At 48.1% G+C, this 13,648-nt stretch overlaps 1 protein-coding gene across 9 annotated transcripts in view; it reads left to right on the forward strand.

Moving 5' to 3' along the window:
- Positions 1-13,648, forward strand: part of MYRF (myelin regulatory factor) — a 244,940-nt gene that overhangs the window by 217,348 nt on the left and 13,944 nt on the right. For all 9 annotated transcript variants that reach the window (XM_077460758.1, XM_077460759.1, XM_077460763.1 and 6 more), the window contains 2 exons: positions 9,108-9,332; positions 11,607-11,694. In XM_077460758.1, coding sequence (XP_077316884.1) covers positions 9,108-9,332; positions 11,607-11,694 — 313 coding nt within the window. The remainder of the gene's footprint in view (positions 1-9,107; positions 9,333-11,606; positions 11,695-13,648) is intronic.

Here is a 13,648-nt window from a genome sequence, read left to right on the forward strand (position 1 = left end):
GAGGCTGGACGGTGAGAGCCTGCAGTGTGGCTTTGTGTGTTCCGTTGCTCCCACTGGGCTCGGTGATGGCTGCTCATGTGCCTTCTTAAGGCGGTCGTCCCTAGGTGAGTATTGGGCTTACCGCGACTAACGCGTTGACTGCAAAGATTGCAGATGGCAACGCTATTGTCAGCAGCGGACACGTTAAAAAAAGCCCACACTGCGGAGCCATGTGCCGGTGTCCTGGGAGCGCCAGATGTGACCGTACATGGTCGATGACTCGCTCCTGATACATTTGCAGTCTGCTTTGTCCCTGCTGTGCAATGTAAGTCATTGCTGCTTCTCCTCCCTATCTGCTGGTCCATATCTCCCTCTGAACTCCCCTCCTCTTCCTCTCTTGTGGGCACCCACGTGACATCACTAGACACGTCATCATCAACGTCACCTTCCCCACCGCTATAAGTAGAGTAGGCAGCAACACCGGGGACCAACCTCCTCCTTGGGCTGATCTGGGTACTGGCGTCAGACTGCTGAGTAGCGCTTGTTGCTACCTCCTCTTCCTGATCCAATACCAAGAGTGGCTGCGCATCAGAAATGTCCTCTTGATATGGATCGGAAAATAATTCCAGTGACTCAAGCGGAAGGTATGTGGTGGTGGTGGTGGTGGTCGTGTTGTTGGTGGTAGTGTCTTTGGGGGTGCACATAGCAGAGAGTGAAGAAGAGGGTGCAGATCGAGAGGATGAGGAGGGTGCAGAAGAGTAAGGCTGAGCGAGCCACTCAACCAAGTCTGGTGCATCCTTTAAAGTAATTGAACGCACCTTCTGCAACTTCCCACTTTGGCTCAAGCCTGTTGCTCCTGCCCTACCCCTACCACCCCTGCGGAAGGGCCTGCCTCTTCCTCTGCATGTCATTTTTTAAATGACCCTGTGACAAAACTCTTAGTCCCTATACCGCTGAAGGACTGCTGCAGTATAGGTGAGCGGTCAGCAGTGGTGCACGTCAACCCTATCTATTGTGGACCTATAGCGGTCCTTACAGAACAGCAGACTGTACCGCACTCAAGCCTATGTACCGTAGCACCCTATACCAAGTTACCAGTCCTTATAAGAACTTTTGTGGACCAAGCAGGTTGTGTATTAGTGTTTAGCAGACTGTACGTCAGTCCCTATACCGCTGAAGGACTGCTGCAGTATAGGGCAGCGGTCAGCAGTGGTGCACGTCAACCCTATCTATTGTGGACCGATAGCGGTCCTTACAGAACAGCAGACTGTACCGCACTCAAGCCTATGTACCGTAGCACCCTATACCAAGTTACCAGTCCTTATAAGAACTTTTGTGGACCAAGCAGGTTGTGTATTAGTGTTTAGCAGACTGTACGTCAGTCCCTATACCGCTGAAGGACTGCTGCAGTATAGGGCAGCGGTCAGCAGTGGTGCACGTCAACCCTATCTATTGTGGACCGATAGCGGTCCTTACAGAACAGCAGACTGTACCGCACTCAAGCCTATGTACCGTAGCACCCTATACCAAGTTACCAGTCCTTATAAGAACTTTTGTGGAACAAGCAGGTTGTGTGTTAGTGATTAGCAGACTGTACGTCAGTCCCTATACCAATGAAGGACTGCTGCAGTATAGGGCAGCGGTCAGCAGTAGTGCACGGCAACCCTATGTATTGTGGACCGATAGCGGTCCTTACAGAACAGCAGACTGTACCGCACTCAAGCCTATGTACCGTAGCACCCTATACCAAGTTACCAGTCCTTATAAGAACTTTTGTGGACCAAGCAGGTTGTGTATTAGTGTTTAGCAGACTGTACGTCAGTCCCTATACCGCTGAAGGACTGCTGCAGTATAGGGCAGCGGTCAGCAGTGGTGCACGTCAACCCTATCTATTGTGGACCGATAGCGGTCCTTACAGAACAGCAGACTGTACCGCACTCAAGCCTATGTACCGTAGCACCCTATACCAAGTTACCAGTCCTTATAAGAACTTTTGTGGACCAAGCAGGTTGTGTATTAGTGTTTAGCAGACTGTACGTCAGTCCCTATACCGCTGAAGGACTGCTGCAGTATAGGGCAGCGGTCAGCAGTGGTGCACGTCAACCCTATCTATTGTGGACCGATAGCGGTCCTTACAGAACAGCAGACTGTACCGCACTCAAGCCTATGTACCGTAGCACCCTATACCAAGTTACCAGTCCTTATAAGAACTTTTGTGGAACAAGCAGGTTGTGTGTTAGTGATTAGCAGACTGTACGTCAGTCCCTATACCAATGAAGGACTGCTGCAGTATAGGGCAGCGGTCAGCAGTAGTGCACGGCAACCCTATGTATTGTGGACCGATAGCGGTCCTTACAGAACAGCAGACTGTACCGCACTCAAGCCTATGTACCGTAGCACCCTATACCAAGTTACCAGTCCTTATAAGAACTTTTGTGGACCAAGCAGGTTGTGTATTAGTGTTTAGCAGACTGTACGTCAGTCCCTATACCGCTGAAGGACTGCTGCAGTATAGGGCAGCGGTCAGCAGTGGTGCACGTCAACCCTATGTATTGTGGACCGATAGCGGTCCTTACAGAACAGCAGACTGTAACGCACTCAGGCCTATGTACCGTAGCACCCTATACCAAGTTACCAGTCCTTATAAGAACTTTTGTGGACCAAGCAGGTTGTGTGTTAGTGATTAGCAGACTGTACGTCAGTCCCTATACCAATGAAGGACTGCTGCAGTATAGGGCAGCGGTCAGCAGTAGTGCACGGCAACCCTATGTATTGTGGACCGATAGCGGTCCTTACAGAACAGCAGACTGTAACGCACTCAGGCCTATGTACCGTAGCACCCTATACCAAGTTACCAGTCCTTATAAAAACTTTTGTGGACCAAGCAGGTTGTGTGTTAGTGTTTAGCAGACTGTGCGTCAGTCCCTATACCGCTGAAGGACTGCTGCAGTATAGGGCAGCGGTCAGCAGTGGTGCACGTCAACCCTATCTATTGTGGACCGATAGCGGTCCTTACAGAACAGCAGACTGTACCGCACTCAAGCCTATGTACCGTAGCACCCTATACCAAGTTACCAGTCCTTATAAGAACTTTTGTGGACCAAGCAGGTTGTGTATTAGTGTTTAGCAGACTGTACGTCAGTCCCTATACCGCTGAAGGACTGCTGCAGTATAGGGCAGCGGTCAGCAGTGGTGCACGTCAACCCTATGTATTGTGGACCGATAGCGGTCCTTACAGAACAGCAGACTGTAACGCACTCAGGCCTATGTACCGTAGCACCCTATACCAAGTTACCAGTCCTTATAAGAACTTTTGTGGACCAAGCAGGTTGTGTGTTAGTGATTAGCAGACTGTACGTCAGTCCCTATACCAATGAAGGACTGCTGCAGTATAGGGCAGCGGTCAGCAGTAGTGCACGGCAACCCTATGTATTGTGGACCGATAGCGGTCCTTACAGAACAGCAGACTGTACTGCACTCAGGCCTATGTACCGTAGCACCCTATACCAAGTTACCAGTCCTTATAAAAACTTTTGTGGACCAAGCAGGTTGTGTGTTAGTGTTTAGCAGACTGTGCGTCAGTCCCTATACCGCTGAAGGACTGCTGCAGTATAGGGCAGCGGTCAGCAGTAGTGCACGGCAACCCTATGTATTGTGGACCGATAGCGGTCCTTACAGAACAGCAGACTGTAACGCACTCAGGCCTATGTACCGTAGCACCCTATACCAAGTTACCAGTCCTTATAAGAACTTTTGTGGACCAAGCAGGTTGTGTGTTAGTGATTAGCAGACTGTACGTCAGTCCCTATACCAATGAAGGACTGCTGCAGTATAGGGCAGCGGTCAGCAGTAGTGCACGGCAACCCTATGTATTGTGGACCGATAGCGGTCCTTACAGAACAGCAGACTGTACCGCACCCAAGCCTATGTACCGTAGCACCCTAGACAGACCAAGTTACCAGTCCTGATAAAGAGCTTTGTGGAACAAGTGAGTTGTGAATGATTAGCAGACTGCAGCAGAAGGGCAGCAGTCAAGTATAATATTCTTTCTATATTTGGAAGAAAGAATATTATACGTGTACAAGCCTATTACCGTACCACTGATACCAGTCCTGAAAAGAACCTTTGTGGAACTAATAGTAACAGCAAGTCTTTAAAATTATCCTCACTGCCTGACACACTGCTTCCTGCCTGTCCCTATACAAATTGGCAAAAAAGAGTAGGCTGGAACGATTAGCTGGAACAGCTCTTTTGTGGACCTGATAGTAACAGCTAATGATGATGATGATGATGATGATGAAGAAAGACTAATCTGGCTGAGCTGTCCCTAAAATAGCAGCATACAGCGCTCTGTCCCTTTATCTAAACTGACAAAAGAAACTCAGGCTGCTGACCTAACACCTATACCAGTCCTGAAAAGAACTTTTGTGTACCAAATAGCTAGCGTTTTCTCTGTCCCTACTCCACACAGGATCCTTTCCCTACAGTGACAGAAGAAAGAATGTAAAATGGCCACCGGATCGGGTGTATTTATAGGTTAGGGGGAATGTCCAAGTGTCCATGAGCTGTCATGTCTCAATTGGTTGTCCTGTAACACATGATAAACGTGTCACGAAAGGTTAAAGTTCTTGTATACATTAAACACGTAAGTCCGCCGGGGCGAACGACGGAAAAAGGCGTTCGAACCCGCGGACGGCGAAAGTCGGAAATTCGCCGCGAAACGACCGCCGGGCGAACCGTTCGGCCATCACTAACAAAGGACAGCCCTGTGTGAAAGGGGCTTAAAAGGGTGGTAAAGGTTCGTGTTTTTTCACCTTAATGCATCCTATGCAATAAGGTGAAAAAACACCTGTCAGTGGCCGGCCCCCAGCCCCACCAACAGGGGAGGGCTGACAGCCTTAGGCCTGGGGGGCAAGTCCAGTCAAGTGGCCCACTTTAACCCCGAATCAGTTCACTATCTATGCCCACCTTGTATTACAAGGTTACCCATGGCTAGTAGCCAGCAGAGCCCTACAGGCCATGATCAGCTCCTAGCAGGACCTACAGGTGCATGCCCATCTCCCAGCCCGTGGGTCCTGCTCACCTCTGGGTCCTGCTGGCCACTGGCCATAGCCAGCTCCCAGTAGGACCAACAGGCAGCGGTGGTGCGTCCATAAAGGCGCAGGAACGCCGCCCCCGTGTCACTCGCTCTCTCGCATAGATTCATGCATTGCATAAATCTATCTATGGTCGCCGCTGCCGCCCCCTATTCATGTGCCTGGTCCCTTGTTGGGTGCCATGCATATGAATTACAGTGGCAGAGTTTCTTTGGAAATGCCTGATTAGAGCCATAGGCTCAAATAGGCTTCCTGATTAAAGCCATGGGCTCTAATAGGCTTCCGAAAGGGAAAAACAGTGGGCTGATTACTCATTGGTGTGTTAGAGAACCAAAGAGATCGCTTTCCTAACACTGACCTGCCTCACAGCCAATCAGGTTGCTCAGGTCATGTTACCTGTCACCTGATTGGCTGAAACAACAGGTGCCGCTATTGGACGCCTGACGGGAGAAGAAGTGCAGGAGACGCATGTTGCTGTCACCTGCTGCCCCACAAGACAGGGTAAGTGCAGGGCAGAAGGCGAGCGGGCGTCACACTGGCAGATTTTGGCACACTGGCAGCATTGGGCACACTGGCAGCGTTTGATGGCACAGTGGCTGCATATGATGTATTTTTTTCACATTTTTTCAGTTTGTTTGCCCCCCCCAAAATATTTTAGCACCAGCCGCCACTGCCAACAGACCATGATTAGTTCCAGCAGGACCCACAGGGAATGGCCAGCAACCAGCAGGACATCATGTACTGTACCATTCCCGAGTCTTTTCTGCAGGTGATCCCTCTGTGTAGTGCGGGGACAAGGTCATCCAGTGCCCAGGCAAAGATAGCAAACTGCATCCCCCCCCCAGGTGGAGGAGGGAATCGGGGTAATAGTGCCATAATGTTTGTGACGTGCTGTGGGGTCACTGGAAGGAAAAAAATGCTGCTGCATTGCTGTCAGTTTGAGAAGGACTGATTGATAACTATGTCAGTGCCATCTGGTGCACTGCGATAAAATGTAGAATAAGGCTGGGTTCACACTGCTGCGGAAGCGAGAACTGGATGTGATTCGCACCGCACTGCAGTGCAAATCACATCCGATCTCTGTAGCGATGCGAGTTCAGCCATACAGATAGTATGGCTGAATTTGCATCGCACCCGCCGCAAACTCGCACGGGACCCTTTTTTTGGTCCGCAGCAGAATCGGATCGCATGGGTGTTCACACCATGCGATCCGATTCCTGTCCGAGTTTGCAGATTGCACTGCGATATGCGAACTGATCTGGGGGTGTCATTAACGTTTCACTGACACTCCCAGCAGTCCGCATAGGGCAGTGTGAACTGCCGGCGGGAGGCATGCGATGCGGGAAAACGCTGCGGATTTGCAGCGTTCCCGCATCGCTCCGGTGTGAACCTGGCCTTACTGTATTTTATTGCAGCTTACTGCACCTCTGGACTGTGCTGCAGTGTAAATGGAGCACATAGAGAACAGTTGTATTCTATGTGCTCTAGCAGTGACTGGTATTTTTCCAGTGTGGAAAAATGGCAGTCACTGCACTAGTGTGAAAAAGCCCAAATTCTGTAGTATAAGAGAGAGTGAAGGGCTGCATGTGTTAGAGGCATGATTCTGACAGAACTATTGTATTAGATAAAAGTAAGCTGAGATGGAAAGGGTGTCAGCCCAAGTACATGTGTGGAATGCCCAGAGCTGAGAGGCTACAGTGATTTATATGAGGAGAGCAGAATTACAAAACAGAAGAGAGGATAAAATGAATGGGAAAAAGATACCGTATATACTCGAGTATAAGCCGAGATTTTCAGCCTCTTTTTTGAGGCTGAAAGTGCCCCCCTCGGCTTATACTCGAGTCATCGCTGTCTGCCTGCTCGATCAGCGTGTCGAGCAGACAGACAGCGGACATTCTACCATTCAAACGCCGCGCCTCCGCCTCCGCCTTCGCCTGTGATAGGCGGAACACTGAATTTCCCAGCAGCCTGTGTTCCGCCTATCACGGACATCGTCTCATCCTCGTACTACGGACGAGGATGAGACGATGTCCGTGATAGGCGGAACACAGGCTGCTGGGAAATTCAGTGTTCCGCCTATCACAGGCGAAGGCGGAGGCGGAGGCGCGGCGTTTGAATGGTAGAATGTCCGCCGAGGCGCCGACGAAGAGCGGCGATCCTGGCAAGGCACGGGACGGAGGCAAGGCAAGGCACGGCACGGGACGGGACGGAGGCAAGGCACGACACGGGACGGAGGCAAGGCACGGCACGGGACAGAGGCAAGGAGGCAAGGCACGGGACGGAGGCAAGGAGGCAAGGCACGGGACACAGGCTCAGGACACAGGTAGGCTGGACACACACACACACACACACACACACACACACACACGGACACACACACACAGGGATGGATGGATACACACACACACAGGGATGGATGGATGGATGGAGACACACACACACAGGGATGGATGGATGGAGACACACACACACAGGGATGGATGGATGGATGGAGACACACACACACAGGGATGGATGGATGGATGGACACACACACACACAGGGATGGATGGATGGATGGACACACACACACACAGGGATGGATGGACGGACACACAGGGATGGACGGACACACAGGGATGGACGGACACACACACAGGGATGGACGGACACACAGGGATGGACGGACACACAGGGATGGACGGACACACACACAGGGATGGACAGGCATGTCTCACCCTCGGCTTATACACGAGTCAATAAGTTTGCCAGTTTTTTTGGGGGTAAATTGGGGGCCTCGGCTTATATTCGGGTCGGCCTATACTCGAGTATATACGGTAAGTGAATTGGTGCAAGGAGAGTCTGACTTACCTACAGCAAGATTGTACCGACCAGGAGAGATGAGTGCACAGAGGGAGGGGGAGGGGGATGAAGCATGAGTGAAATCAGCCTGGGAAAAATGAAGGAAGAAACTGAACAGAAACAAACCAAACGTGATGTGTCCTGGAAGGAGAGAGAGGTTATAGGAGTGAAGAGTGATACATTGCAGCCAGTAGGAGAGTTATCACAAAGCAGGTGCAGCTGCTAGGAAAAGAGCAGCAGGAGAATGATAGCTTGAAGTTGCTGGCTGGCCGCCCCCCCTGTGAAGTGATGGGTCTCCCTGCCGGGAGTTGGAGTTACCTGCTGTGCTGCTCAGTTCCCTCCAGTCTCTACCCACCAGACTACAACTCCCAGAATGCAGCGCAGCAGCAACACAGCCAATCGGCGGCCAACTTCCTCAAAAAAAAAAAAAAGTGTCAGCAAACAGCGGCTGTTTTGATTAAAAGTAAGACGGCCTGGGGGGAAATTTCCACCCTGCCCCCCGGCCCAGCCCGCCCCTGCCCACCAACCCCCCCCCCCCCCTCCGTTTTACTTACCTGACCCCTCAAACTTGTCCCAGGAGGACACGCTGTCTCTCTGCCTGGGGTTCCTGACTGTTGATTGGACAGATTAATATCAACGTAGCCACTGGCTCCCACTGCTGTCAATCAAATCCAATGACAAGGCCACCGGGGGGGGGGGGGGGGGGATGGGCGAGTTCTGCATTCAGCTTCTATGGACGCCAAATTCTGGACTCGGGAGCGCACCCGCAGGGTAGCCCCTGGGGAAAGCGCTTCTCCCAGGGGGTTATCAGATGCGGGGAAGAGCCGAGAGAGCCACCGAGAGACCCCAGAAGACAGGGTTTGGGGCTACTCTGTACAAAACGAGCTGCACAGTGGAGGTAAGTATGATATGTTGGTTACTTTTTTTTTTTTTTTATTACCTTTAGTGTCACTTTAACAGTAGAAAGTGCAATCTTGGGCCAGTCTGTTGACTTAAAGCAAAGAGGGGGGGAAGGAGGAGGGAAGAGCTTTGCCATCTGAGACTATGGGGCTGTGTGTTCTATTGATACACCCAGTGTAGGGAGACTTTGTCAGCCCATAAAATTACTGTAGACAGCATTGTTCTCTCTTTGTCCATTTTTGGAGTCATCTGTGTGCATGAAATCATACATTTTTTTAATCTCTTTTACAGACAATGCTTCATCCGTCACTATCAGAAAGGCAAAATCCCGGGTCCTAGATAAGAGCCGCAATTCTTTACAAACTCCAGCTCGTCCTGTAAGCCCCCCACCCCAATACACTCAGAGCAAAAATAAACACAGCCCCAACAGCCTGCCTGGTCAAGACCTCCGCAATAAGAGAAGTGTGGAGGAAGAGACCATGGTCACTACTACTGCTGATGTCACAAAAGCAAATGGTGAGAACATATCCATTATTTTATCTGCTTTTAAAAATGTCCTTTAGCTTGTCTGACCTTTTTCCTTGAACTCCAGGCAATTAGCTAAATGCCTAGTTGCCAACAGTTTGTGTGGCACTTTACCAAATAAAGTGAGGGTAGAAAATAACAAGGATACTTAACTAAAGATGCTGTTTCCGCCATGGTTCCCTCCCATTATATGGCATGGAGCTGTGGATCAGGATCAAATGTAATATTCCCCAGGCACACGTTCCTGAAAATGGCTGTAATAATGCTGGATGCTGTAATGACCATTGGCTGGACGTGGTAACATCACTTGCCTGACGAAGGGGCCCTGCGTGGCTCTAAATCATTACCGCATGTGCACCGTGTGACCATGTAAACAAAAATTTTGGATCCTTCTGAGGAATCCTTGGTGTGCTGATGACATTTCTACCTTGTGGATCAGGTTCAGACACGTCTGATGGCAGTTCTGAGGTGAGACAGGTACTACAAGTTGTGTGTGTGTTATATAGAGGAAATGGCCAACCTATCCTCTTCTTCAGCAAAATGACCTTCTAAAGAAAATGGCACATTCCTGAAAGGAGAGTGGGCTGGCTTGTCCATATAGTCAGTTTACAACCACATTCATAACACGAAGTCATTTCAGTTAACCAGAATACCCAGCATATTAGAGGCTTTATTAGATATTTGTGAGGCCAACATTAATAGAGTATTTACATATTTCATATTCCTTATCAGGATTAGAGATGAGTTCAAAGGACACCCAAGCTCCTTTCTAGTTGTGATCTTTGAAAAATGAATAAACTTCACATTAAAAGCTCATCTCTAATTGCAACAAAGCCTCTAAAGTCTGGTTTAAGGCCCCATACACACTATTAGATTTTCTGCAGATTTACCAAAACCATATAATATGAGGTCAACCTTAAGAGCTTCAATTTGTATGCAATCAGGCAGGCCCTTGCACTACATGGTTTTGGTGAATCTGAAGACAAAAATCTTCAGAAAATCCAATAGTGTTTATAGGGCTTTAGTCTGTTTCTTCAGCTCAGAAACAACTGCTGGCCTGGGTTGGCAGACTTAGGCCCCTTTCACACGGGATGGATCTGTGATGATCTGCCCTGTGAACATCCACTTGCTCAGCGGGGATCGCTCCATTTATCCCAGCTGAGCCGGTGGATGACAGGGCAGTCCCTGCATGCTGTGCAGGGACCACCCTGTCAGATCTCTGTTCTCCTCTATGGGGGATCGGATAGACACAGACCGGCTGTCCGTGTTCATCCGATCCGCTCTGCAGACTGATAGAAAAATAGGATTTTCCTCCGTCTGCAGAATCGGACCATAGTGGAGACGGATGATATCGGGGGTCAGCGGATATTCATCCGCTGACACCCGCTATCCCATAGGGATGCATATATGTCCGTATTTCATCCGAAAACGGATGGATGAAATACAGACATAATGTCCGCATGTGTTAAAGGGGCCTTACGAGATGACCTCTTGTAAAAAAAAGATACAATTTCAATGTTTGTATTGTGAACTTAGTACTTTTTTTTTTTCATAGAATGCTTATAGATAGAGGTGAATGGAGTCCTGTTTAAAAATGCTTTTACTAAAATACTTTAGGCTTAATGTACACTTACATGTAATGTAACGTGACAGATAAAAACCCATGTTTAAAACGTCAGTTTTGCCGTGTTTAGATGCCGCGTTGGCGTTTAGAAGTGTTCTTTTTTTTTTTTCAAAATAGCTAAAAATGAAAAACGCCTGTAAACGAAATGCAGCTAAACGCCGGTACCGCCTCTAAACACAGCTGCCTAACGACATTAAACGAACCTGTGTACATGTACACACATAAGATAACATTGGATGAGTTCAGGGGCAGCTGAAAAAAGCAGCCAATTGCCTCTGAATGTCCGTTTACCAGCAGCAGTGTACATGAGGCCTTAGTGTGCATGGTCTGGATGCAGGTTAACTTTAATTGTCTTTTAATAACATTATTTTATATCTTTAATAACAACTTTTAAAGCAGAAATTTGTATAGTAAGCACTGAGCAGGATATAAGGCTGAGACTAAAGATAGAAATAGTAAACTTGCCAGTGACATATTTATTACATTTCCAAATAACACAGGCATCGCCACTGAAATTACATTGATGACATTTATGAATAAATATCACACATTTTTTTAACCATTTCTATCAGATTACAGTTTACCTTGCACATATGATTTTGGGTGGTGGCGTGTTTTACAGACTGTTCTCTGTGTTGCAGATTCCCGTACCGTGGCTTCTTCTATTCGCCTCCTGGAGACTGACACCCTCATTGGAAACCACCTTTGCGCCTCGCAAGAAACCTGCAGGTGAATTGTGTAGACTATTGTAAATGGCAATCTTAAATGTTTACTTGTCTCTGTTAGTCCAGTACGGGGTCCCTTTAGCAGAGAGGGGAGTTTTTATTTTCCATGGGGGTAAGGAAAAGTATTACCATGGCTTTCAGCAGTTATAGTAAGGGTCCCAGGGCCCCACTAGTTCAGGAGGGTCCAGGTCAGAAAGAGGGCTTTTGTTTTCCATTTGGGAGCAGGAGAAGTAATATTTATTTTTTTGTTCCATAAAGATTTTATTGAGCAAAGCCAAAAGAATGTTACAGAAATCATCTGAGTGGGACAATTACATTCAGTACACAAATGCCCTGTGGTGTAGGCAGGTAATCAGTCAGAATCATCCTTTTGGTATAATGAACATATGCAAGAGGAAAAAAAAAAAAAACTAGGAGAAGCAATAGGTGACTTGGCTCCTGAAAGTCACTCCTGACCCCTGTACTGTGTACGATATATTCTCCTGACACCTGCACTCTGTAAGTTACATAATCCCCAACAACTGCAGTCTGTACTATAGATACTCCTGACCCCTGTACAATACATACTCCTATTACCTGCACTCAGTACGATACATACTCCTGACCCTGCACTCTGTATGTTACATAACCTTGACACCTGCAGTCTGTACAATAGATACTCCTGATCCCTGCATTCTGTATGTAGGTTAAATTCTTAAAGTCCTCTCACTGTTGGCACAGTTTTGCTACACCCACAATTCATAATGGCATGCTTGACATGTTGCTTCTTTATTGCCCTCTGGATGTTCAATGGGGCCCTGTCAGGTAGACTGTACAGGGCCCTGTGATTTCTAATGGCAGCCCTGCACGGCAGGATCTACAAAACAAAACACAGCTCTCACACGGACGTACACTTAAAGTGAATGTAAACCCACTCTCATTCTAAACTACTGCTATAGTGCTTATCTATAAGGATATACATGCCTCCTGTATGCATCCTTACTTGTCAAATGTCTCCCCTCTGTCTGCTATGATAGTGATTATAAACCCTGTCCTCAGGGCCCACTAACAGGCCAGGTTTGCAAGGTAAGTCAAATACATCACAGGTGATATCATTTGCTGCTCAGTGATTGCCGTATTCTAGTCTGCATCTCCCCAAGGTAATACCTAAAATCTGGCCTGTTAGTGGGCCCTGAGGACAGGGTTGATGACCACTATGTTATGAGACCTGAAAAACGGCAGATTCTGTGGGTGGGTCTGTTATTCGGAACTCGGTGGGTGAAGTCGTGATGTCAGTAGACTCCCTGCCCACCTCTACACTCCCCTTGTCAACATGCATTTTCTCCAGAGTATTTCTTACACTGAACTTTTGCTATGATTACTAACATCGAGGTCAAAACCCAGAAAAGTCACCACATGACTTCAGCATGCCCAATCATGCTGAGGTGTAAAGCAGCCAATCCTGGGAGAGCTGGAGAAGAAAGGAGGGGGGATGTGAAGTACACAGAATGCCTCTCTCACACTCATGCATGAGATAAGGAAATCACCTGTCACTCACAGCAAGGGGGAGAAACTGACTCCTATTTCTCTGTGTGTCCGTTTTTATCTTACTGAAGAAAGATAAGAGGACTGCTCAGAGCTGGATTAACTCTTTGTGGCAAGATTGGGCAGATGACATGAAATCCTATACCATACAAGGTGCAAGCCTTAATTAAAAAAAATATTTCAGGTTATCATCCACTTTAAGTGCGCCCATGTAAACAAGACCCAAGATTTTGCTCACTTATTTGTTTCGATGCATTTTGAATTTCCTACAAGTAAAAAGCAGACTTCAAAAAGTACAGCATTCAAAGCTTCAGTGTCAAATGTTTAATAATGTTCTGACCAGTGAATTGATTTATCTGAGTTTGGGGAGACAACTCCACTGTGGCTTTCATTATGATCTGTTACCTGAGAAGTCTGCTGAGGCCTTTCCTCTT

Source organism: Lithobates pipiens, unplaced genomic scaffold (genome assembly GCF_037356315.1).
Source record: "Lithobates pipiens isolate NorthernLeopardFrog02 unplaced genomic scaffold, aLitPip1_a1.2 Scaffold_10, whole genome shotgun sequence".
NCBI classification, from domain to species: Eukaryota; Metazoa; Chordata; class Amphibia; order Anura; family Ranidae; genus Lithobates; species Lithobates pipiens.